The 26,862-nt window shown below is 44.0% G+C and overlaps 1 protein-coding gene across 1 annotated transcript in view; it reads right to left on the reverse strand.

The window, feature by feature from the left end:
* The window catches only part of rnf126 (ring finger protein 126), a 65,688-nt gene that overhangs the window by 5,624 nt on the left and 33,202 nt on the right, over positions 1 to 26,862 (reverse strand). The window contains exons 5-8 of the mRNA XM_038776847.1: positions 26,662 to 26,730; positions 22,499 to 22,568; positions 18,663 to 18,756; positions 8,378 to 8,493 (exon numbers count right to left, since the gene is read on the reverse strand). Coding sequence (XP_038632775.1) covers positions 8,378 to 8,493; positions 18,663 to 18,756; positions 22,499 to 22,568; positions 26,662 to 26,730 — 349 coding nt within the window. The remainder of the gene's footprint in view (positions 1 to 8,377; positions 8,494 to 18,662; positions 18,757 to 22,498; positions 22,569 to 26,661; positions 26,731 to 26,862) is intronic.

Consider the following 26,862-nt stretch of genomic DNA (forward strand, 5'->3'; position numbering starts at 1 on the left):
GGCAAAATTCTAGAATCCATCGTTAAGGATGAGATTTCTAAATTCTTGGAAGTGCAGGGTCGGATTAGGACAAGTCAGCATGGATTTAGTAAGGGGAGGTCGTGCCTGACAAACCTGTTAGAGTTCTTTGAAGAGATAACAAATAGGTTAGACCAAGGAGAGCCAATGGATGTTATCTATCTTGACTTCCAAAAGGCCTTTGACAAGGTGCCTCACGGGAGACTGCTGAGTAAAATAAGGGTCCATGGTATTCGAGGCAAGGTACTAACATGGATTGACGATTGGCTGTCAGACAGAAGGCAGAGAGTTGGGATAAAAGGTTCTTTTTCGGAATGGCAACCGGTGACAAGTGGTGTCCCGCAGGGTTCAGTGTTGGGGCCACAGCTGTTCTCTTTATATATTAACGATCTAGATGACGGGACAGGGGGCATTCTGGCCAAGTTTGCCGATGATACAAAGATAGGTGGAGGGGCAGGTAGTATTGAGGAGGTGGGGAGGCTGCAGAAAGATTTAGACAGTTTAGGAGAATGGTCCAAAAAGTGGCTGATGAAATTCAACGTGGGCAAGTGCGAGGTCTTGCACTTTGGAAAAAAGAATAGAGGCATGGACTATTTTCTAAACGGTGACAAAATTCATAATGCTAAAGTGCAAAGGGACTTGGGAGTCCTAGTCCAGGATTCTCTAAAGGTAAACTTGCAGGTTGAGTCCGTAATTAAGAAAGCAAATGTAATGTTGTCATTTATCTCAAGAGGCTTGGAATATAAAAGCAGGGATGTACTTCTGAGGCTTTATAAAGCACTAGTTAGGCCCCATTTAGAATACTGTGAGCAATTTTGGGTCACTTTAGAACAGAGATGAGGAGAAATTTCTTCAGCCAGAGAGTGGTAGGTCTGTGGAATTCATTGCCACAGAGGGCGGTGGAGGCCGGGACATTGAGTGTCTTTAAGACAGAAATTGATAAATTCTTGATTTCTCGAGGAATTAAGGGCTATGGGGAGAGAGCGGGTAAATGGAGTTGAAATCAACCATGATTGAATGGTGGAGTGGACTCGATGGGCCGAATGGCCTTACTTCCGCTCCTATGTCTTATGGTCTTAAGGTTGGTGGAGTGGCAGGTAGTTTGAGGATTATCAGAAAATACAGCAGGATATAGATAGGTTGGAGTCTTGGGCAGAGAAATGGCAAATGGAGGTTAATCCAGACAAATGTGAGATAATGCATTTTGGTTGGTCTAACAAAGAGAGGGAATATACTATAATATATTATATACAGTATTAACTTGGCTAGTCCAATTCAGTTTATGGTCAATGGTAACACCCAGTTTTATACCCAATGCCCAGAATGTTGATTCAGTGATGGTAATGCCACTGAATGTCAAGAGGCGGTGGTTAGATCGTCTCTTGCAGGAGATGGTCATTGCCTGGCATTCGTGTGGAGCAAATGTAACTTGCCACTTGTCAGCCCAAGCCTGGATATTGTCCAGGTCTTGCTGCATTTGGACATAGGACTATTTCATTATCTGAGGAGTTGTGAATGGTGCTGAACATTGTACAACCATCCGCAAACATCTTCACTTCTGGCCTTTTCTTCATCTGGTTGCAATTTAATTTTATGATTGGTTCTTCAGGTGTAATGACACAAGAATATTTGCTAACTTCAATTTGGAAAACAGGCAGAAAATAGATAATGCAGAGGCATCCAGGAGCAGAAATCCTGTTGCTTTCCCCTCCTGAGGGGAAACTGCAGAGGGCAACTGCAGCAACCATCTGAAAATGAAAATTCGCAACATCTCGCAACAAAAACATTGGAATCAATGTTAGGATCTTCAGATTTAGGTGGTGCAGTTTCGCAATGCAGGTGTTAAATTTGGTACTAAAATTTAATGTGGGTTCGGCAGCCCAGCTATTAAAAATTCTGCCAGAAACCCCAGGGAAATGGAGCATGAAAGATCGCCATTTGCCCTTGAAATTGTCTTGTGTGTGCAGACAGCATGATTGGTTTGACATAATAGTTCTAAAATCCAAACTTGCGCAGGCCGGAACGGCAATTTTCTGTAACGCTCTAAGTAATGCACTGTCTCCAGTCGCATCAGTAGTTCACCTGTGAAGAGTGTGGATGGCGCCACGCTCATCATGGACAAGGTCAGTGTCCTACAAATGTTGCAGAATAGCTGTGGAACCTTGCTTGACTTAGTCTGGATGCTAGGTAAACGGCATCATGATTGGTGATGATTAAAGACTTGATCTGTAATCATCAACAAGGATACATACATGAAGCTTGCCTTTCTGGACTCCTCTTCACGGTTGTGCTTGATTTTGAAAAGAAGCACAAGTGTTTGCATACACTCTTCCACCTGAGTATTCTGTCAAGTCTCGACAACGGTCAGAGAAGAGGCAAGCGAGTGTAATTAAATCATGAGAAGGCTGAAGTCATTGCTTTCAGTCCCAGTCTAAACTCTTCTCCCTGGCTAGCAACTCAACTTCACTCCTTTGCAAGTGGCTGAGACTAAACCAGTCTGTTCTTGCTCTCGGGTGCCATGTCTGACAAAGAGGTGAGCATCCATCCACATTTTCCATCCATCACAGGAATATATTTATCCTTGCCCCCATTCAGGTTTTGCTGAAACCCTCATGCATGCTTGTTTCCCTCTAAACAGTTTTTTCATTTTTGCGAATAATTTCAAGGCTGAATATGAAAAGTTACTTGGGAAAGATAATGAAGAAAACCTGTACCTTGTAGATCCCCAACAAGGAGGTAAAGACATCAAGAACAAAATGGAACAATCTAGTGTAAAAAGATGGGGGGGGGGAAATTCTGCAACGTACAAATGCAGAATGTTGTATAATAAGTTACATCAAATAAAGAATAATTTTGTTTAAAGATATGCTTTTATAGATTACAAATTCTACAGACCATCAAGGATCAATTCCACAGTTTTACTATTCTATTATTGCAGCATCAGTAAATTAAAATTTAGAGTCAACTGACCCTGCGGAACACAAGAGATGTTTCTTTAGATTTTACTTTTTTATTTATTCACTGTGGGATGTGGACATCACTGACTAGGCCAGCATTTATTTCCCATCTTCAATCATCCTCAAAAAGGTGGTTGTGAGTTACTTTCTTGAACTGCTACAGTGCATGTGGTGTAGATGCACCCAGTGTTGAACTGTTAGGAAAGGAGGTCCAAACATTTGACCCAACAACAGTGGAGGAACAACAATACAGTTCCAAATGAGGATGGTGAGGAGCACAGTGGCGCACTGCAGTCTCATGGCGCTGAGGTCCTAGATTCGATGCTGGCTCTGGGTCACTGTCCGTGTGGAGTTTGCACAGTCCCCCCCCCCTCCCCCGTGTTTGTGGGGTTTCGCCCCCACAACCCAAAAGATGTGCAGGGTAGGTAGATTGGTCATGCTAAAATTGCCCCTTAATTGTAAAAAATTAATTAGGTACTCTAAATTTATTTGGAAAAAAAAACGAGGATGGTGCGTGGCTTTGAGGGGAACTTGCTGGTGACTATGTTCACATGCATTTGCTGCCCTCATCCTTCTAGGTGGTAGAGATTATGTGTTTGGGGTTTAGTGTTATAAAGGGTGCCTTGGCGAGTTCTTGGAGTGTATCTCGCGTCTGGCACCCACTGCTGCCACTGTGCACCAGTGATGGAGGAAATGAATGTTGAAGGTGGTAGATGGGGTGCCAATCAAGTGGGCTGCTTTGTCCTGGATAGCATTGAGCTATAGAGTGCTGTTGGTTCTGCACTCGTCCAGCAAGTGGGAAGTATTTCACAACGGTCCTGACTTGTACTTTGTAGATGGTGGCCAGGTTTGGGGAGTCAGGAGGGGCCTCACGGTAGCATGGTGGTTAGCATCAATGCTTCACAGCTCCAGGGTCCCAGGTTCGATTCCCGGCTGGGTCACTGCCTGTGCGGAGTCTGCACGTCCTCCCCGTGTGCGCGTGGGTTTCCTCCGGATGCTCCGGTTTCCTCCCACAGTCCAAAGATGTGCGGGTTAGGTGGATTGGCCATGCTAAATTGCCCGTAGTTTAAGGTTAATGGGGGGATTGTTGGGTTAAGGGTATACCGGTTAAGTAGGGTGATCATTGCTCGGCACAACATCGAGGGCCGAAGGGCCTGTTCTGTGCTGTACTGTTCTGTGTTCTGTGACTTACTCGCTGTAGAATTCCCAGCTGACTGCTTTGGTAGCCAGTGTGTTCATATGGCTGGTCCAGAGTTCTGATCAATAGTAATCTCCAAGACGATCAAGGAGGATTCGGTGATGGATAGTGGGCGGCATTCCGTGATCTGAAGCCCATAAATAGGCAGGTACATCATTTTTAATTTTACCAAGAAAGCTGCACTGGTTTGTTGCAGGTCTGAGCAAAACTATGCAAATCTGTTCATTGGAACAGCTTAATGACCTAAAAAGGTAGCAATCTCAGGATTTCCACCAATGCCACATGCTAATCAGAGTAGGAATATCAGGATAGATAAGATAAATATGTGGCTTGAGACATGGTGCAAGAGGGAGGGATTCAAATTCCTAGGACATTGGAACCGGTCTGGGGAGGTGATACCAGGACACGTCGGACGGCCTACACCTGGGCAGGACTGGAACAGCATCTCAATGTTCCAGGGTACAGATGGCTATAGGAAAGATAGAACAGGAGGTGAGAGAGGAGGGAGAGTTGTGATTTTGATTAGGGAGAATATCTCGGCAGTACTGAGAGAGGATATATCCGAGGATTTGCCCAGCAAGTCTAGATGGGTAGAACTGAAAAATAAGGGAGAGATTACTTTGGTGGGATTGTACTACATACCCCTCAATAGTCAGCAGGAAATTGAGGAGCAAACACAAGGAGATTAGATAGCTGCAAAAACAAAAATGAAAAAAAATAGGGTGGTAATAGTAGGGGACTTTCCCTACATTGACTGGGACAGCTATAGCACTAGGGGTTTGGATGGAGAGAAATTTGTTGAGTGTATTCAGGAGGAATTTCTCATTCAGTATGTGGATGGCCTGAGTAGAGTGGGTAAAACCTAACCTCCTCTTGGGACATAAGAAACAGCAGGTGACAGAAGTGTTAGTGGGGGATCACTTTGCCCAAAAAGTAAAATTCTAAATTGGGGCAAGGCCAATTTTGATGGTATTAGGAACTTTCAAAAGTTGATTGGGGGAGTTTCATAGAATTTGTACAGTGCAGAAGGAGGCCACATGGCCCATCGAGTCTGCACCGGCTCTTGGAAAGAGCACCCAACCCTACCCAAGGTCTACACCTCCACCCTATTCCCATAACCCAGTAACCCCACCAAACACTAAGGGCAATTTAGCATGGCTAATCCACCTAACCTGCACATCTTTGGACTGTGGGAGGAAACCGGAGCACCCGGAGGAAACCCACACACACACAGGGAGAATGTGCAGCCTCCGCACAGACAGTAACCCAAGCCGGGAATTGAACCTGGGACTCTGGAGCTGTGAAGCAATTGTGCTATCCACAATGCTACCGTGCTGCCCTCTGTTGGCAGGGTAAACACAGTCCTTTTAGAGTGAAGGGTAAGGCTGGTAGAAGTAGGAAACCATGGATTACTCGGGATATTGAGGGGACATGAGATTGCTTTGGCAGATAAGGCAAAGGAGAATCCAAAGAGCTTCTACAAATACAAAGGGCAAAACAGTAACGAGGGAGAGAGTAGGGCACCATAAGAATCTACAAGGTCATCTGTGTGCAGATCCACAAGAAATGAGGGAGATTGTAATAATCCACACCAATATTTATTGCCAATAACTAGATACAAGAGCAGCTCCAAAAAGTGCTGCTAGCATTCCAGTCAATTTAAGACTGCTCACAAAGCCTACACAGGTGCTTATATGGGCCCCCTCAATGAGCTATCATTGAGGGAGCTCATACTCCAATTGGCCAATAATGCTAATTGGAGGTCATTACAGAGATCCTAAATGAATATTTCTCATCGGTATTTACTATTTACTATTGAGAAAGGCATGGATGTTAGGAAACTTGAGGAAATAACTAGCGATGTCTTGAGTAGTTTACATATTACAGAGGAGGTGCTGGTTTAACACAGTAATGCAGGACAAGGACAGCAGCGTGGGTTCAATTCCCGTACCAGTCTCCCCGAACAGGCGCCGGAATGTGGCGACTAGGGCCTTTTCACAGTAACTTCATTGAAGCGTACTGGTGACAATAAGCGATTATTATTATTATTATGGAAGACTTAAAGCGTATGAAAGAACAAAGAAACAGCACAGAAACAGGCCCTTTAGCCCGCTAAGCCTGCGGCGACCATGCTGCCCGTCTAACTAAAATCTTCTCCACTTCTGGGGTCCATATCCCTCTATTCCCATCCTATTCATGTATTTGTCAAGATGCCCCTTAAATGTCACTATCGTCCCTGCTTCCACCACCTCCTCCGGCAGCAAGTTCCAGGCACCAACTACCCTGTGTGTAAAAAACGTGCCTTGTACATCTCCTCCAAACCTTGTCCCTCGCACCTTAAACCTATGCCCCCTTGTAATTCAGGGGCCTCACGGTAGCATGGTGGTTAGCATCAATGCTTCACAGCTCCAGGGTCCCAGGTTCGATTCCCGGCTGGGTCACTGTCTGTGTGGAGTCTGCACGTCCTCCCTGTGTGTGCGTGGGTTTCCTCCGGGTGCTCCGGTTTCCTCCCACGGTCCAAAGATGTGCGGGTTAGGTGGGTTGGCCATGCTAAATTGCCCGTAGTGTAAGGTTAATGGGGGATTGTTGGGTTACGGGTATACGGGTTGCGTGGGTTTGAGTAGGGTGATCATTGCTCGGCACAACATCGAGGGCCGAAGGGCCTGTTCTGTGCTGTACTGTTCTATGTTCTAATTGACCCCTATACCCTGGGAAAAAGCCTCTGACTATCCATTCTGTCTTTGCCCCTCATAATTTTGTAGACCTCTTATCAGGTCATCAAGGTAGATAAATCCCCAGGACCTGATGAAATGTATTCCAGGATGTTGTGGGAGGCTTGGGAGGAAATTGCGGATCCCTAGCAGAGATATTTAAATCGGTGATAGCCACAGGTGAGGTGCCTGAAGATTGGAGGGTATTTAAGAAGGGCCTCAGGGAAAGCTCTGGGAACTAGAGACCGGTGAGCCTAACATCTGTGGTGGACAAGTTGTTAGAAGATATGCTGAGAGACAGTTCTACAGGTATTTAGCGAGGCAAGGACTGATTAGCATGACTTTGAGAGTGGAAAATCACATCTCACGAATTTGATAGCGTTTTTTGAAGGGGTAACCAAGAAGGTAGATGAGGGCAGTGCAGTTGACGTTGTCCACATGGACTTCAGCATGGCCTTTGACAAGGTACCGCATGGTAGGCTGTTGCATAAAGTTAAATCTCACAGGAACCAGGGTGAAGTAGCCAATTGGATACAAAATTGGCTTGACGACAGAAGACAAAGGGTGGTTGTAGAGGGTTATTCTTCAAACTGGAGGCCTGTGACCTGCGGTGTGCCTCAGGGGTCAGTGCTGGCTCCACCGTTATTTGTTAATGGCAGATGGAGTTTAATTTAGATAAAGGTGAGGTGATGCATTTTGGTAGATCAAATCAGGGCAGGACCTACTCAGTTAATGGTAGGGTGTTGGGGAGAGTTATAGTACAAAGAGATCTAGTACAGGTTCATAGCTCCTTGAAAGTGGAGTCACAGGTGGACAGGGTGGTGAAGAAGGCATTTGGCATGCTAGGTTTTATTGGTCAGAACATTGAATCCAGGAGTTGGGACATCTTGCTGAAGTTGTACAAGACATTAGTACGGACACATTTGGAATACTGTGTACAGTTCTGGTCACCCTATTATAGAAAGGATATTATTAAACTAAAAAGAGTGCAGAAAATATTTACTAAGATGCTACTGGGACTTGATGGTTTGGAGTTTTAAGGAGAGGCCGGATAGACTGGGGCTTTTTTCCCTGGAATATAGGAGGCTTAGGGGTGATCTTATCGAGGTCTATAAAATAATGAAGGGCAGAGATAAGGTCGATGGATAGTCAACATCCTTTCCCAAAGATAGGGAAGTCTAAAACTAGAGGGTATAGGTTTAAGGTGAGAGGGGAGAGATACAAAAGGGTCAGACGGGGCAATTTGTTCACACAGAGGGTGGTGAGTGTCTGGAATGAGCTGCCAGCGGCAGTAGTAGAAGCTGGTACAACTTGGTGTTTTAAAAAGCATTTAGACAGTTATATGGGAAAGATGGGTACTGAGGGAAATGGGCCAAATGTGGGCAGTTGGGACAATCTCCCTGGTTAAAAACTGGGCGGCATGGACAGGTCGGGCCGAAGGTCCTGTTTTCATGCTGTAAACCTCTGAGGTTGAATGGAGTATTGCTACTTACCATTTCTAGCCAAGGTATTATACAATCATTATGGAATAAATGGTTGCACGGAAGTTGCCTAACAGTTTCTCCAATGCTGTAGTCTTCTTTACACACGGGGCATTCTACACCACAACCTGCCAAGAAAGAACATTTAGACAGTCAATTTCTTTAATCTGTCCCATGAAAGACTGCACTGGAAGCAAATACAATCCAGCTGGATCAAACAGTTGACTAACTGGATTTATTTTTATAAATTCTATGTTACAGACCTTCAGCTTTATCTCAAAGGCCGTGTGCAGTGCACATTTAGCTTAAAATAGAACTGAGCCCATATCACAAAGATAAATTTCTCAAATTAATTTTAGATTGGTAAACAGGCATTGGTGGTGGGAGGGCAGTTGGGTGGGGATTTATCTGTAGGCTGCAAACTAATCGAATTACAATCGAGGGTATTTGAGAGCTAATTACAAAGAGTATATTTCAATTTTAATAAGAGGACTGCTCGGTAACTCAAGACTACCACCTGATGCATGCCCGCACCCAACAACATAGGCACTCATGGAAATAATGCGAATGATAAAGGCGTTCTACACAAGTGTTCTAATCAGAACTAAATCTACCATAACCATTGCAGACCAGTTCAAAACATACAGCCCTAGGGTTTTGGCCCATGACATTCAGATACCATAACACCCAGGTAACCACCACGGCTGTAATTGATTACAATTTAGATGAATGACCATCATGTCTTGCAGTGATAAAGGAGTCAAAAAAAAAAATTGCCGAAGCACAATTGCTAAGTGATCTGCAATAACATCCAGGGTATTACCAAACCAGTCATCCGATGTCTAGCTTGCCCAATGTAATATCATTGAGTCTCTGGACTCATCTATGAGGAGAACTGCAGAGTGCTGTAAGTTTTCAGGGATGGAATCACAAATGGTGTGCTCTCCAATTCCAGGGACATACTACGAACTCGGTGATTACAGAATTCCACAACACCTGTCAAATATTAAACGTATTATGTAACGTTATGTGTGAGTATCTCAATTTTATGCATAATTCTTCAAACAATTAGAAAGACAACAAAAGTTTGAGTGTGAACTAAATACTGCACTTTGTATCCAATTCCAAATATAATTTCCTCTCCTTGATATTGCTTTTAAATCACCAGAGTGTTTTACACATTTCATAAATCTGTCTTGATCAGAGATTGCATTTTGTCACTTTTATCACCTTTAGCCTACCATTCATTTTGATCCGTTCATATTATTAGTGCCGAAACACAGACATGAAATGTTATCTACAGAGAAGTCCAAAGTTATGGGGAACAGGCTGGAAATTGGTGTTGAGGCCAAGATCTGTTGAGCCACGTTCTTACTGAATGGCAGAGTTGACTCAAGGGGCCTTTTTGCCCGCTCCTCTCCTGTTTCTTATGTAAACTTCCAACACACGAGGACTCAACTCAATGTAAGAGTCTGGCAAATAAAGGGTTGTAATGAAAGCCACCAGAGTCCCCAAGGACCATTCATAGGCTGACCTCCCCTTTTGAAAGAGAGCTGACTGGTGGTGATTCAACCGGAGGGTCACTGCACCTCAGGCAAGGGGCAAGGTTGAGAAGGTGGGGACTTCATGGATAATCTCAGCCAGCACAGGAATTGAACCCAGTCTGGTGGCTTCGCTCCACATCACGAACCAGCCATCCAGTCAACTCAGCTGACACCCTAAATAAAGGGTAAATATTGGACCGAGTAAAGTACAGCCCACTGTAGAAACGTAGATTTCTGGTTAACTATAATCAAGGCATGATGGGATACTTGGTCATAGGTGTAATGTACTGAAAATACTGCTGAGAGGGCAAGAATAGGTTGGAGGGTCCTCTTTCCTGTGTATTGTAATATAATTTCTTTATCGATAACCATGTTTCCACACATTGTCTCCCACATACATAGGCATAAATTCATACATTATTGATACAGCCCGAGTGCATCCTGGCATTGTGAGGAGTCACGATTTAAAGTTAAATAAGGTCTTTTAGGATTTTGAGCAAGGGTTTTTTAGGCGCCAAGATTCAAAGTCATGTGACATTCGTTTACTCCATTGTATAAATATGCAGGAGAGCTGTTGTACTTTGGAATCTCACCCTAACCCTTGCTTATGCACAGTGTCCTTTTGTGGCAAGTAAATTAAATTAACTGTTGAGGTTAACATTGTTGTCTGAGTCTTGCTCGGAGTCGAGTTTTCGACACCACCCAGCGATCTAAGGGAACACATGAACTGCAACTAGGGGGTCAGTGCCGTGTTGAAGAGAGTTGTTGGACAGAGTACCTTTACTGTACCTATATATGTAGTTTCTAGTAGTTAATAACCACTTGTTGTTACACAATCTGAAACTACGAATACCTCAAGACCTACAAACTACCTCACAATGTGATGGCAGCAGACGAAACAAATCAAAACCTCAGTGCAGAAGAAAATTAAAATCCTGGAAAACTGAATGTCAAAGGACAAAGACGCAGTCTGAGCTGAATAAAGGCTCAAGACTGCAAGGCCTTAGCAAAGGCGCAGAAGGAAATTGCTGGAGAAAAGTTGAAAAGAAAGACTTGGAAGCAGAAATAAATTTATCACTGAAGGAGAAGACTCCATTGAATCGTATGGAATTCGAGCTTCAATACCTAAACTGTCACGGGGCTGGTTTAACACACTGGGCTAAACAGCTGGCTTTGAAAGCAGACCACGGCAGGCCAGCAGCACAGTTCAATTCCCGTACCAGCCTCCCCGAACAGGCGCCGGAATGTGGCGACTAGGGGCTTTTCACAGTAACTTCATTTGAAGCCTACTTGTGACAATAAGCAGTTTTGATTTCATAGTCAGCAGACCTAGCAGGGGTGAACTTGAAACATAGAATTCCTGGCAACGCTAGTCCTGAAAAAAAAAAGTTAAATACGGCAGCGGTCAGAAAAAGCCGTTCAAATCGCAGTCCGAGAAACCAATTTCCTGAACATGTATTTGGAGGCTGAGTTCGTTCTGACGAAAAAAAAAATTAATTAAAAATGAATCGTGACTTGAGTTCGCAGCTTTAAAATCCTGGCAAAAGCCGGATTCAATTAGAACATAGAACGATACAGCGCAGTACAGGCCCTTCGGCCCTCGATGTTGCACCGACATGGAAAAAAAAACTAAAGGCCATCTAACCTACACTATGCCCTTATCATCCATATGCTTATCCAATAAACTTTTAAATGCCCTCAATGTTGGCGAGTTCACTACTGTTGCAGGTAGGGCATTCCACGGCCTCACCACTCTTTGCGTAAAAAACCCACCTCTGACCTCTGTCCTATATCTATTACCCCTCAATTTAAGGCTATGTCCCCTCGTGCTAGCCACCCCCATCCGCGGGAGAAGGCTCTCGCTGTCCACCCTATCTAACCCTCTGATCATTTTGTATGCCTCTATTAAGTCATCTCTTAACCTTCTTCTCTCTAACGAAAACAACCTCAAGTCCATCAGCCTTTCCTCATAAGATTTTCCCTCCATACCAGGCAACATCCTGGTAAATCTCCTCTGCACCCGTTCCAAAGCTTCCACGTCCTTCCTATAATGAGGCGACCAGAACTGTACGCAATACTCCAAATGCGGCCGTACTAGAGTTTTGTACAACTGCAACATGACCTCATGGCTCCGGAACTCAATCCCTCTACCAATAAAGGCCAACACACCATAGGCCTTCTTCACAACCCTATCAACCTGGGTGGCAACTTTCAGGGATCTATGTACATGGACACCGAGATCCCTCTGCTCATCCACACTACCAAGAATTTTACCATTAGCCAAATATTCCGCATTCCTGTTATTCTTTCCAAAGTGAATCACCTCACACTTCTCCACATTAAACTCCATTTGCCACCTCTCAGCCCAGCTCTGCAGCTTATCTATGTCCCTCTGTAACCTGCAACATCCTTCCGCGCTGTCTACAACTCCACCGACTTTAGTGTCGTCTGCAAATTTACTCACCCATCCTTCTGCGCCCTCCTCTAGGTCATTTATAAAAATGACAAACAGCAACGGCCCCAGAACAGATCCTTGTGGTACACCACTCGTAACTGAACTCCATTCTGAACATTTCCCATCAACTACCACTCTATGGGCGAAATTCTCCCCCCCCACGACGGGTGGGAGAATAGCGGGAGGGCCTTCCCGACTTTTTTGACGCCCTCCCGCTATTCTCCCCCCCCCCGCTGAAATCCCGACACGAATCGCTGCCGCCGTTTTTTTACGGCCGGCAGCGATTCACAGCTGTTAGAAGGGCCGAAGTCCCAGCCCTTTACGACCTTTTTACGAACGGCAAACACACCTGGTCCTGCCGTTCGTAAAAACGTCGTGACCACCTGGAAAAAAATAACCATGGCACCGATTGGCACGGCAGTACCACGGCCGTGCCAAGGGTGCCATGGGCCCGCGATCGGTGCCCACCAATCGTGGGCAGCGGGCCCGATGCCCGCGCACTATTTGTCCTTCCGACGCCCCGCAGTATCAATACGCGGGGCGGCTGAGGGGCAACCCGGACCGCGCATGCGCGGGTTTCGCGCAAAAACGCGATGACGTCACCCGCGCATGCGCGGGTGGAGTCTTCCCACCTGCGCATGCGCGGCTGACGTCATATGACGCGTCAGCCGGCGCTAAGTCCGACAAGCGGGCTTAACGATTTTCGTTAAGCCCGACTTGTCGGAGCCTCCGACGTCGGGCTGCTAGCCCCGACGGGGGACCAGAATCGGTCCCCCGTCGGGAAGGGGCGCGATGCCGTAAAACCCGCCCGGGTTTTACGGCAGTTTGACGATTTCTCCCGTTTTGGGAGAATTTCGCCCTCTGTCTTCTTTCAACTAGCCAATTTTTGATCCACATCTCTAAATCACCCTCAATCCCCAGCCTCCGTATTTTCTGCAATAGCCGACCGTGGGGAACCTTATCAAACGCTTTACTGAAATCCATATACACCACATCAACTGCTCTACCCTCGTCTACCTGTTCAGTCACCTTCTCAAAGAACTCGATAAGGTTTGTGAGGCATGACCTACCCTTCACAAAACCATGCTGACTATCCCTAATCATATTATTCCTATCTAGATGATTATAAATCGTATCTTTTATAATCCTCTCCAAGACCTTACCCACCAGAGACGTTAGGCTCACCGGCCTATAGTTACCGGGGTTATCTCTACTCCCCTTCTTGAACAAAGGGACCACATTTGCTATCCTCCAGTCCTCTGGCACTATTCCTGTAGCCAATGATGACCTAAAAATCAAAGCCAAAGGCTCAGCAATCTCTTCCCTGGCTTCCCAGAGAATCCTAGGATAAATCCCATCCGGCCCGGGGACTTATCTATTTTCACCTTGTCCAGAATTGCCAACACTTCTTCCCTACGCACCTCAATGCCATCTATTCTAATAGCCTGGGTCTCAGCATTCTCCTCCACAATATTATCTTTTTCTTGAGTGAATACTGACGAAAAGTATTCATTTAGTATCTCGCTTATCTCCTCAGCCTCCACACACAACTTCCCACCACTGTCCTTGACTGGCCCTACTCTTACCCTAGTCATTCTTTTATTCCTGACATACCTATAGAAAGCTTTTGGGTTTTCCTTGATCCTACCTGCCAAAGACTTCTCATGTCCCCTCCTTGCTCGTCTCAGCTCTCTCTTTAGATCCTTCCTCGCTTCCTTGTAACTATCAAGCGCCCCAACTGAAACTTCATGCCTCATCTTCACATAGGCCTCCTTCTTCCTCTTAACAAGAGATTCCACTTCTTTGGTAAACCACGGTTCCCTCGCTCGACCCCTTCCTCCCTGCCTGACTGGTACGTACTTATCAAGAACATGCAATAGCTGTTCCTTGAACAAGCTCCACATATCCAGTGTGCCCAACCTTGCAGCCTACTTCTCCAACCAACACATCCTAAGTCATGTCTAATGGCATCATAATTGCCCTTCCCCCAGCTATAACTCTTGCCCTGCGGGGTATACTTATCCCTTTCCATCACTAACGTAAAGGTCACCGAATTGTGGAATTCTTCCAAGACCAGGGGACACTGAGCCAAAACAGGGAAGACGCTAACCAGTCAATCCATCACTGCAGCAGCCTGCTAAAATCCCGGTAAGACCGTTGAACAGAAGCATATGGCGGCGCCATCTTAGATTTTTGGAACCCTTTGAAAGCTGAATGTGCAAGTTACAAATTTTAACCACGCATGAGAAATCCACTCTTTCAGATCAATTCACATTTATTCAAGTTCCAGATCAATCACAAAAGTGAGAGCCTAGAAGAATGATACCCAAGAAAAGGCAGAACCAACAAGTTAACACACTGCTTTAGTCACTAGGCCCGATAGCCACCGATATAATAGTTAGACAAGGAATCAAAGAATCTGGAGAATTTGAAGTTTTCAAATAACTTAACCTCAGATGTATCAAAATCCTTGATGGGGCTAAATTTAACAAGCGTGTCCAGCAGTCAGGAGAACCTGTCGATTAACCTCCATTAATCAACTGCACTGAATAGCTGAAGGCTGTGATTACGGTGACCTGAAATCTGAGCTCATCGGGGTTAGAAAAGTTGGAGGAATGGTGGACAACGCGCTCCAAACAAGCATCATGCAAAGAAAGATCTGCTCATAGAGAAAGCCATCCAGATTGTCAGGCTATCTGAAATCAGTTTGCAGCACCGATCCAGATTAAGAGGAGGAAGCAAAGCATGGTGCAAAGTAAACCCCACTGTTCAGTTAGTGAAACCGCGCAGAAACAGGGACACTCCAAAGCAAGGGAAGCAATATCCTAACAACCAGTATAGCAACCACGCCAACATTGTAGAGAAAAGTGCCCCACAGGCATGACGCAATGTCCAGCAAATTCAGCCCAATGCTTTCAACATAATCACCAAGACGTTGTGCAAAGCGAAAACACTCCGAACATCCCAAGAGGGCTTACAAGGTCGAGACAGCACACCAGGATACACAACCATGCTTTCTGGGTGAGGTCAAAGAGCCGGAAGTTTTATTCTGGAATTCAGATGTCTTTGTTAATGGCCATCTCACAGTGTTATGGTTCTATTGGATGAAGAACATGACTATGAACAAAAGATACAAAAGTTTATGCAACCCAGAGGAATTCAACTTCCAGTCAAAGGTATAGCCGTAACGAGTCATCTTCCCTCGAGCAGAGAAGCCATAGTCGTCCTGAATCTCCTCAAACTGGCAGAAGGTGTCAAGACAACCACTGTTGCAAATTACACAGAACTGCAAGTTCCTGAGAGCGCCAACAAGATTTTCTGGCTGGGACCTCAGCTCCGAATTGTCTCCTCTCTTTGCAGAGTAGATTTGTTGACTTTCATCACCGGTGCCAGAAGCTCCTCATTGGTCAGACCAGCCAAACACTCAGATGGTTACCATGGTACCTCGAATAGATGACAATCGAGAGAGGAACCTGCAACGAGAAGTGCCTCAATCTCCGGTTTCAATGCCAGTTGGAGATAAAGCCAGAAACATCAGAGCAGATATTGTAATCCCCAGCCAGCATAATAGTGCTACAAACTATGCTGGAACTGGCAACAACACCTGCAATTCTCTATTCCTCAGACGATAGTGAGACCAAGTCATGGACGGGTTATAAAGCCTTCAGACCAGCTGAATCTATGAACTCAGAGACTTGGGGTGGATTGGGGGCGGAAGTGGAGAGAAGAGTATAAATGGCGTAGCAGTAATAATGATGCAAAAACATGGGATAAACTGGGATAACTTGTAAAGATGTTGGATGAAGACTTGGGGGAAGGTGTAGTATATGGAAGGGTCTGGCACATAAAGCACTAATGTGGGGATGAGTACAGTACCACCCACAGCGGTGTAAGAGATCCCATGACCTGCACCTACAGAGTCAGTGTCATGTTGGACAGAGGTGTATGTAGAAGTAAGCATTGAGAGAGCTCCTAGCTTAGACATTTACTGCAACTGTGTATATAGCTTCTGGTAATTAATAAATATTTACTGTTGAAATACCCAAGACTATAAATATAATAGTAATATCTACCAGACTAAACGCCTTACAGCACTTACTATTTCCATTTTAAACTATTGTATGCAAATGACAAAAACAACACGCAGTTTTCTTCACACGGAATTACTCTCTGGGAAACCGTTTACGTAGTTACCATATCCTGTGGAACACGACCATCAATCCAGCCAGAATGATGAAATAAAGTAAACACCACAAATAAAAAAGGGTTTGGGCAGTCTCGGTACAGTTCTTTACGAGCCCGAGGCCACAACATAAAACTGTCCCCGACTCAGAGCTAACTGACACAATTGCTGTAGACCTAGAGTCACAAGTACATAGAACATACAGTGCAGAAGGAGGCCATTCGGCCCGCTGAGTCTGCACTGACTCACTTATACCCTCACTTCCCCCTCTCCCTATAACCCAATAACCCTTTCCCAATAACGTAGGCCAGGTAAAGACGCCAGATTTCCTTCCATAAACGACACTGGTGAACCAGATGGTTTTTACAACAATTGGTAATGGTTTCATGGTCATCATTAGACTTATAATTTCATATTCATATTTTTAAAATTCAAATTTCACCATCTGCTGTGGTGGGATTCGAACCTTTGAATGTTTTAACTGCACCTGCCTCTGCCACGCATGAGGCAGCGCATTCAAAACCCTAGCTGCGTAAAAATGTTTCTCCTCATCTCACTTTTGCTTCTTATATCTTGATCCTCTCTCGAGTGGGAGCAGTTTCTCCCTAGACTCTGTCCAGGCCTCATGATTTTTAATATATCTATCAAATTTCCTCTGAATCTTCTCTTCTCGTGCCCGTGAGTATGGCAGCACGGTCGCACAAGTGGATAGCACTGTGGCTTAACAGCGCCAGGGTGCCAGGTTCGATTCTCCACTGGGTCACTGTCTGCACGTTCTCCCCGTGTCTGCGTGGGTTTCCTCCGGGTGCTCCGGTTTCCTCCCACAGCCCAAAGACGTGCAGGTTAGGTGGATTGGCCATGATAAATTTCCCTTAGTGACCAAAAAGGTTCAGAGGGGTTATTGAGTTACAGGGATAGAGTGGAAGTGAGGGCTTAAGTTGGTCGGTGCAGACTTGATGGGCTGAATGGCCTCCTTCTGCATTGTATGTTCTATGTTCTCGAAGGAAAACAGTCCTAGTTTCTCCCATCTGTTGAGACTCTTTTCTGCACTCTTTCCAATGCCTTCACATCCTTCCTAAAGTCTCCCGCCCAGACCTGAATGCAGTACTCCAGTTAAGGCTGAACCAGCAAATTTTATTTTAAATTCATTCATGGGATGTGGTCATCACTGGCATTAATTGCCCAGCCCAAATTGCCCTGGCTTGCCATTTCAGAGGACATTTTAAAATTGGACCACATTGCTGTAGGCCAGACATGGTAAGGATGACAGATTTCCTTCCCGAAAGGACATTAGTGAACCAGATGGATTTTACATCAATCAACAATGGTTTTTGGTCATCATTAGGCTTTTAATTCAAGATTTATATTCAATCCAAATTCCACCATTTGACATAATGGGATTCAAACCCGGGTCTCCCCACAACGTTGCCCTGGCTCTCTGGATTACTATTCCACTGACAATGCCACTAGCCATCACCTCCCGCTTATACCAGTTCAGCATTTTATCCTGTTGGTGTACTCTATGCCCCTATTAGTAAAGCCCAGGATACTGTATGGCTTATTAACTGCTCTCTCAACCAGTGTTACCCACCTTCAATGATTTATGCACATATTCACCCAGGTCCCTTTGCTCCTCAACCCAATTTCAAGTTGCAACTTTTTTGCCTCTCCACGTTCCTCCTACCAAAATGAATCAAATAAGTCATGTACATCTCAAACCAATCTTAGGGCTCTGAAGACAGTGTCACAAGGACTCAGAACTTTAACTGTTTCGCTCACCACAGATGCTGCCAGACCTGCTGAGTTTTTCCAGCATTTTCTGTTTTTATTTCAATTTTATGGGTAGTTCAGTTATTTTATCCAAATATGATATTCACTTAACCACCAGAGAACCTGATGTGAATAAAAGGTTTCTGCATGAAGCCAGAAAGATCAAAATCAGCCCATAATAACATGACCAAGTTGTGTTATTTGATCGTATAGAATGACAAAAGTTCCATAAAGTTAGTTTAAGCAGCTGATGTATTTATTAGCATATTCCTGACAAAGGTAAGACAGGGTGGGGAAGACGAAAAAGCAACGAGGCATTTGGTTACTGGTCCGAAGTACACCCACCTACATGTTCATCTGTTATTTCTACCGTGGGAAGAGTCTTGATTTTATCTTTATCTGCAGGAGGCGGGCCAGTATTTTCAAACTGGTTCAGAAGCTGAAGGAAGGAAATAATTAATTAGAAAGTGATTACAAAGAACATAATCCAACTGACTGTGTACCATGGCTGGGTGTGTACAATCTACAGGATGTACAGCAGAAACTGGCTAATGGTTTTTCAGAGCACCTCCCAAACCTGCAACCTTCACCAGAGCAGCACGTCCAAATTCCCAAGTCACACACCTAAACTTCAATATTCCTTCATCATTAGTGTGTCAAAATCCTGGAGCTTTCTATCTAATACCTGGAAATCCAGATGATCTCATCTCACCTGACTTTCCGACTCAAGCCAAGCGAGATCTTTCTGATGCAGCATGCGCCTGGGACCTCAGGCGAAGGTAGCTCAGTTGAAGGTAGGCAAGTCATTCCCCCTTTAGACCTTTAGATTCAGTTTAAAGGTCCAACTAAGCTTAAAGGCCTTTGGCAAGGCAAGGAGAGGGTATGTTTATAAGGCAAGTGGGTAAGAATTATTTTGGGGAGGAGGTTGAAAGTTGGGCATCAGGGCAGGTGCCAGGGGTCAGGCCTGGCACTGTTGAGAGTTGGTGGTCTGAGGAGGGATTGGTCCATGCAGGGGGCGGGGATCAGTATAATAATTACACAGCAGGTAAAAGGGATTTTAATTCTTCAAAACTTTTCTGGGTACCTATTGCTGTAACATTTGGGACAATCCAAGGTTGAGGCTGCAAAAGAGTACGCTGGATCTATACTCTCCTCCCCCACCACCACTGGCTTGAACCTTCCTCCCTCCCCTGGCTCAATTGCCATTCCTTCAGGAGTTGTGGCCCATAATGATCTGTTCAGGCTGATCACTCAAAACGGCTAGCCTCAGAGTAGGATTTTTTTTTTTTTTTAAAACAGTAAGTGAAAAACCTGTCAGATTACTGGCAGTAAAACTACAAATACAAGTTAACAATCTACTTGACCCACTAACAGATGAACAAAAATTTCTTAAAAACTGAAGAAATATATAGAATGGTTATTGATGCATATTTTGTTCCTGTAAAAAAAAAAAAGCACAGATTTGTATGGTGGCACATCAGCAGCCCCAAATTTAAAACCGCAGTCTTGGCATTGTTACAGAGAAGTCTAGTCAGTACAATCTTTAAACAGATTTTTGTAGCAGATGGTTCAAGTGAGAACTGCATCCCTCAAGCCCAGAAAATTGGGAATATTTTAGAAGCCATCGAATTATGACTGAAAAATAACGAGATGGAGAAATTGAAGTACAAGCAAAAAATAGCAAGAAATCTAAAAAACAAAAGTAAATGCTTCTATAAACATATTTTTTTTAAATAGCACAGGTAAAGTAAACATTGGTCCCTTAGAGGATGAGACTGGGAGATTAGTGATGGGAAACTTCAAGTGGCAGAGACTTTGTATAAGTATTTTGCAATTGTCTTCACAGTAGAAGACAATGGAGGCATCAAAAGAATAGTAAGAAATCAAGGATTAAAAGAAGAATGACCAAGATCACTAGAGGAAAAAGTATGAGGAAAACTAATGGGACTAAAATCTGATAAGTCCCTGGGTCCAATGATCTGCATTTTAGAGACTGAAAAGAAATGCTGCGTTGGTTGTAATCTTCCAAAATGTTCCGATTCTGGAAACATCTGTGGATTGGGAAGCCACAAATATAATACCACTATTCATAAAAGGAGTAAGACAGAATGTAGAAATCTATAGTTTAGCTTAACATTTTCCCAATGACAGAAATTAATCCATGATAAAGGATGTAATAGCAGGGCATTGAGAAATGCATAATATAATCAAACAGAGTCCGCATGGCTTCACCAAGGGGAAATCATGCCTGACAATTTATTAAAATTCTTTGAGATGGTAATGAGCAGGATAGATGAAGGGGAACCAGTAGATGTAATATACTTGGATTTGCAAAAAGAGTTCAACAAGGTACCACATGAAAGGCTATTTAATAAGAGCCCATGGTGTTGGGATAATACATTGGAAAGAGAATTGGCTAATTGATAGAAGCCAAGAGTTTGGATAAGAGGGTCATTTTCAGGGTGGCAACCTGTAACTAGTGGAGTGCCACAAGGATCTGTTCTGGGGCCATAATTATTTACAATACATATTAATGCCTTGGTTAGGGAAGTGAATGCACTGTTACCAAGTTTGCAGATAATACAAAAACAGGTGGGAAGACAAGTGGTGAGGGTGAGTTTTCAGAGGGACATAGACAGGTTGGGAGAGTGGTCCAAAACTTGGCACGCAGATGGAATATAATGTAGGAAAATATGAAGTTATGCATTTGTTAGGAAGAATAAAGGAGCTGGGGGCAGCAAGGTGGCGCACTGGTTAGTACTGCCACCTCATGGCACCGCGGACCCGGGTTCGATCCCGGCCCCGGGTCACTGTCCGTGTGGAGTCTGCATATTCTCCCCGTGTCTGCGTGGGTTTCATCCCCACAACCCAAAGATGTGCAGATTCGGTTGATTGGCCATGTGATACCTTATTGAACTCTTTTTGCAAATCCAAGTATATTACATCTACTGGTTCCCCTTAATTAGACAAAAAAAATTGGATATTCTAAAATTTAAAAAAACAACAAAGGTGCCAAATATTATTTAAACTGAGAAAGACAGCAGAAAACATCAACAGAGGGGTTTGAGCGTGCTCGAGCATAAATCACAAAAAACTAGCATCCAAGTTCAGCGGATAATGAGAAGGCAAATGGAATGTTGGCATTTATTGGAAGGGGGAATGTAGCATAAAAGCAAATCTTGCTACAATCATAACAGCTGTGTACAGCTTTGGTCTTCTTACTTGGTAAATATATTTGCACTGGAAGCAATTCAGAGAAAGTTCGCTAGGCTAATTCCTGGGATGAAGGGTGGTCTCAGGAGGAAAGGTTGAGCAAGTTGGGCCTACGTCCAGAAGAATTAGAGGTGATATTGAAACATTTAAGATTGAGGGCTTCACCATGGTTGGTGCTAGAAGGATGCTTCCTCTCCTGGGGAAATTTAGAACTAGGGGGAACAGTTTAAAATAAGGGGCGTCCCATTTAAGACGGAGATTAGGAGGAATTTCTTTCTGGAGTCATTAATCTTTTGCCCAGCCTGCAGTGGAGGCTGGGTCACTGAATATATTTGAGGTTCTGTTCGGCATAATTTTAGCAAAAAAGGAGTTAAGGGTTATGGGGGAACAGGCAGGAAAGTTGAGTTAAGACCACAACCAGAGAGTGAGCTACAGAAGATCAGTGGACATCTGAGGGGCTGTACCCCAATAAGCAGCCAACGCCTCCCATGAGGAAATGCAAAGTGAAATTGCATGAGACAATTGGGGTTTCGGGGTGGGCTGACAGAAAAGAAAGAAATCCAAAAGGAGAACATAATAACATTTTACAGACATGATTTTCTGCTGGGACAAAATCTCAACTGAGTCAACACACTGTAACCTCTCCCGTGTGAAATCATTTCCAGATTTCAGAATTTTCTGGCTTTCAGAATGACATGAGAATGCCTAACCCACAATATTGTGAAACGGGAAACACCACAGACATAAATATTTAATTGAAGTGTAAAATAATGATAATACATTATAAAGTAATAATGAAAATGGTTTCACTTATCAAAGTGGAGAGGTTACATTGTATAATGAAACACCCATTCACAAAATTAATAGTACATGTGTGTGTCAGAATCTAGGATCAAACAAAATTTCTTGTATCCATCTTCGTAATATAATTTCAACATGAACAGTATTGCACTAACCAGATTAACTACCTGTGTAATGATTGTGTCCAAGCCATTGGCTCCCCACGCATAGTCCATTGGATTTGAATGCAAAACACCCCTATAACCCATAGAAAATTTTACATTATAAGTTGACATGCAAAAATAAATGAAATTTTGTTTATACTCAATACTCTTTTTTTATTTTAAAAGTTGAAATAAAAAGCAACTTTCTTCACAATCCCTCACCTATTTCATAGAATGCCTACAGAATCCCTTGATACTGAACTGCCAAGTGACAATTTCGATACATGAGCCTGATCAGACAACATTGCTGTTTAGCAAATATATTAGATCATAAGTCTGCTCTTGCACAAACGCCACACCTCCAGAATACTAGCAATTCACACCCTAACCTATTCAGATCCACCAGCTCAACATAGTGATTGAATCAGAGAATTTGAGTTTGCACAGTTCAATATTATGGCTCCCCAGATTTACCTACCAAAGCAGGAGGATACTCTTCAATTAAGAAAAACCGTGTATATTTATGATCAATTCATCTCAAAAGGCCAATCTATTTGGATCAAAGCAACAGTAGCACTGAACCACACTGCAGGAAGGTGAACATGGCAGATATTAGTTGATGTTTTGGACGGGTAGTGGTCAGGTCTACAGCATAAAACAGGTCGACATGGAGCTGAAGGCAGAAGCAGAAAACCAATACTATGAAGCTGCAATATACTCTCAGCTGGCCGGGTCTTAAATAATGTAGCTGCTAGACTGGGACTGCAGCAGGTGGTGAAGGAACCAACAAGCGGGTAAAACATACTGGACCACATCATCACCAACCTGCCTGCCGCAGATACATCTGTCCATTACAGTATCAGTAGGAATGACCACCCCGCAGTCCTTGAAGTCCAGTCTTCCATAGCGTTGTGTGGCACCATCACCGTGCTAAATGAGATAGATGTCGAACTGATCTTGCAGCTTAAGACTGGGCATCCATGTGGCTCTGTGAGCCATTAGCAGAATTACATTCAACCATAATATGTAACGCATGGTCCAGCATATCCCCCACTCGACCATTACCAAGCCAGGGAATAAACCTGGCTTAATGAAAAATGCTTGAGGGCATGTCAGGAGCAGCACCATGCATACTGAAAAATTAGGTGTCAACCTGGTGAAGCTATAATACAGGAATGCTTACCTGCCAAACTGCAAAAGCAGCAAGCAATAGCGCGAAGCGATTCCACAACCAATGGATCCGATCTAAGCACTGCAGTCCTGCCACATCCAGCTGTTAATGGTGGTAGCCAATTAAACTCACTGGAGGAAGCTCCACAAATATCCCCATCCTGAATGATGGAGAAGCCCACCATACTGTACAAAAGCATTCACAACAATCTTCAGCCAGCAGTGCCGAGTGGATCTTTGCCCCTTCCATAGGTCCCCAGGATCACAGATGTCAGTCTTCAACCAATTTGATTCACCCCACGTAATATCAAGAGAAGGCTGAAGGTACTCGAAACGACAAAGGATTTAAGTCCTGACAATATTCCGCTAGCATTGTAGCTGTACGAGAACAGCTTGGCTAGGAGTGCGGCAAATTCTGGAACAGAAGTCTTCAGTACTATTGCCAGAATATTGTCACGGTCCATTGCCTTTGGAGTATCCAGTGCCTTCAGCCGTTTCTTGACATCACATGGAGTGGAGTGAATTGTACTGGCTGAAGACTGACATCTGTGAGAACTGGAGAAGATAGAGATGGATCATCCACTCGGCAGTTCTGGCTGAAGGTTGGTGCAGATGCTTCAGCCTCATCTTTTCACAATGTGCTGGGCTCCTCCATCATTGAGGCTGAGAATATTTGTGGAGTCTCCTCCTCCATCGAATTGTTTCAACTGTCCACCACGATTCATGGCTGGATATGGCAGGACTGCAGAGCTTAGATCTGATACGTTTACATTTGTTGTGAATCGCTTAGCTTCTTTGCAACACAAGTAGTTCTGTGTTGTAGCTGCACCTTGTTGACACCTCATTTATCGATATACCTGGTGTTACTCCTAACATGCTCTCTTGCACTCTTCATTGCATCACGGTTCATCCCCTGGCTTGGTGGTAATGGTAGAGTGGGGGATATGCCGGGCCATAAGGTTTCAGATTGTGGTAGTGTACAATTCTGCTGCTGCTGCCTCACAGCACCTCATGGAAACCAAGTCTTGAGTTGCTAGATCTGTTTGAAGTTTATCCCATTAAGCACGGTGGTATTTCCACACAACACGATGGAGGGTATCCTCAATGTGAAGACGGGACTTTGTCTCCACAGATGTTGTGCAGTGGTCATGTCTCTCAATATAGTCATGGACAGATGCATTTGCAGCAAGCAGGTTGGTGAGGATGAGGCCAAGTATGTTTTCCCCTCTTGTTGGTTCCATCACCACCTTCTGCAGTCCCAGTCTAGCAGCTTTGTCCTTTAGGACCTGGCCAGCTCGGTCTGTGGTGATACTACTAAGCCACTCTTGATGATGAACATTTAAGTCCTCCACCCAGAGCAAATTCTGCGCCCATGCCACCCTCAGTGTCTCCTCCAAGCGGTGTTCAACATGGACGATTACCGATTCATCAGCTGATGGTGGTCAATACGTGGTAATCAGAAGGAGGTTTTCTTGCCCATGTTTAACCTGAAGCCATGATACTTCATGGGGTCCAGAGTCGATGTTGAGGATTCCCAGGGCAACTCTCTCCCGACTGTATACCACTGTGCCGCCACCTCTGCTGGGTCTGTCTTGCCTGTGAGGCAGAACTTACCCAGAAATGGTGATAGTGTGTCTGAGACATTGTCTGTAAGGTATGATTCTGTGAGTATGACTTATGTCAGGCTCGACTTGTCTGCGAGACAACTCTCCCAACTTTAGCACAAGCCCCTAGATGTCAGTAAGGAGGACTCTGTAGGGTCGACTGGGCTGGGTTTTCCGTCGTCGTTTCCAGTGCCTGGGTAGATGCTGGGTGGTGGTCCAGTTTCTTTTTCGTTTTTTCTGTTGTGGTTGAATTCAACTGCGTGGCGTGCTGGGCCATTTCAGAGGAAACGTAAGAGTCACGTGTGGGCCAGGTGAGGGTGGCAGATCTCCTTCGCTAAAGGACATTCGTGAACACGACAATCAAGAATTTCATGGTCATCATGAGTTTCAAGGTCATCATTCGACTTTTGATTCCAGATATTTTAATTGAGTATAAATTCAACCAGCAGCCGTGGTGAGATTTGAACCCAGGTCCCAGATCATTACCCTGGGTCGCTGAATTACTAGTCTAGCGACAATACCACTACGCCACAGCCTTCACTAGATGCGACTGAAGATACATTGACCAATATTTCTTACATGATGATCACAACATACACTAAATTTCAAGCATTCCAGCTTTGTTGAGGATTCTTCCTGTTTTCTTGCATTGTTGTGCAGCAGCAAGCACGGGAGCAAATCAAAAGCAGCACAATCAAGATTTGGTGCTATTCAATTCAGTGACGGTTCTAAATTTCTGCCGTCTTTATATAAAATGGTGACCAAACCAAAAGTCCACACTTCTCCCTTCTCGGCTCCAAAGTAGATTCAAGTTAATGGGGCAATTTTGAAATCAAGTCCAAACTCGATGAAGCAATAAACTAAAAAAATGAAAGGCTATAAAATTGACAAAAATTGACGTCAGCTGAATTACACTGCATGATTGAGATCACTAAATTTCAGATCAACTCAATGCTGTCTGCCCTGAGAAGACCTTTCAGACCCTGTAACCTCAAAAAGCAACCATCAACTAGATGATCACTGCTATTTATTAGCCTAACAGCTGCCTTATGTGCTACAATTCATTATTATCAACTAAAAATAAACCATGTTATAAAATATTGCTTTTGCATATATAATTTCCTCATGCATGCAATGTTTGTGTTAGCGTCTAGTTGAAATTCTGGTTCTACCTGGGAACTTACATATCTAATTTCCTGTATAACCTATGTTCCAATAATGGCATACACCAGATATTATTTTCATGAAAAATCTTGGCCATTGTAATAAACCTAGTTCAAGAAAAAAAAAGCATGCAAATTTGACCTCTTATTTCAGAGAACAATGTCTCAAAACAGTTGGTCATAAATTTCAATAACTCCACATTCACTCTTCAATATAAACCTTTTCAGCAACTTTTGTAATACAACTTACCATGGGCCCAATCCCAAGTTTGGCACTGCCGTAGGTGCAATGATTCCATTAACCAATTGCTGAATAATTCTGTAATAAACAAAAGAAAAGTTTGAAAGCTCGAATATAATGAGTGAACTTTCCAGCCATCGACAATTCGACATATACAAAACATTCTGGTTTAAATGGAAGCTCATTTTTATGTATCACATCTTAAAATGC

The sequence above is a fragment of the Scyliorhinus canicula genome, chromosome 18 (genome assembly GCF_902713615.1).
Source record: "Scyliorhinus canicula chromosome 18, sScyCan1.1, whole genome shotgun sequence".
In the NCBI taxonomy this organism is placed as follows: domain Eukaryota; kingdom Metazoa; phylum Chordata; class Chondrichthyes; order Carcharhiniformes; family Scyliorhinidae; genus Scyliorhinus; species Scyliorhinus canicula.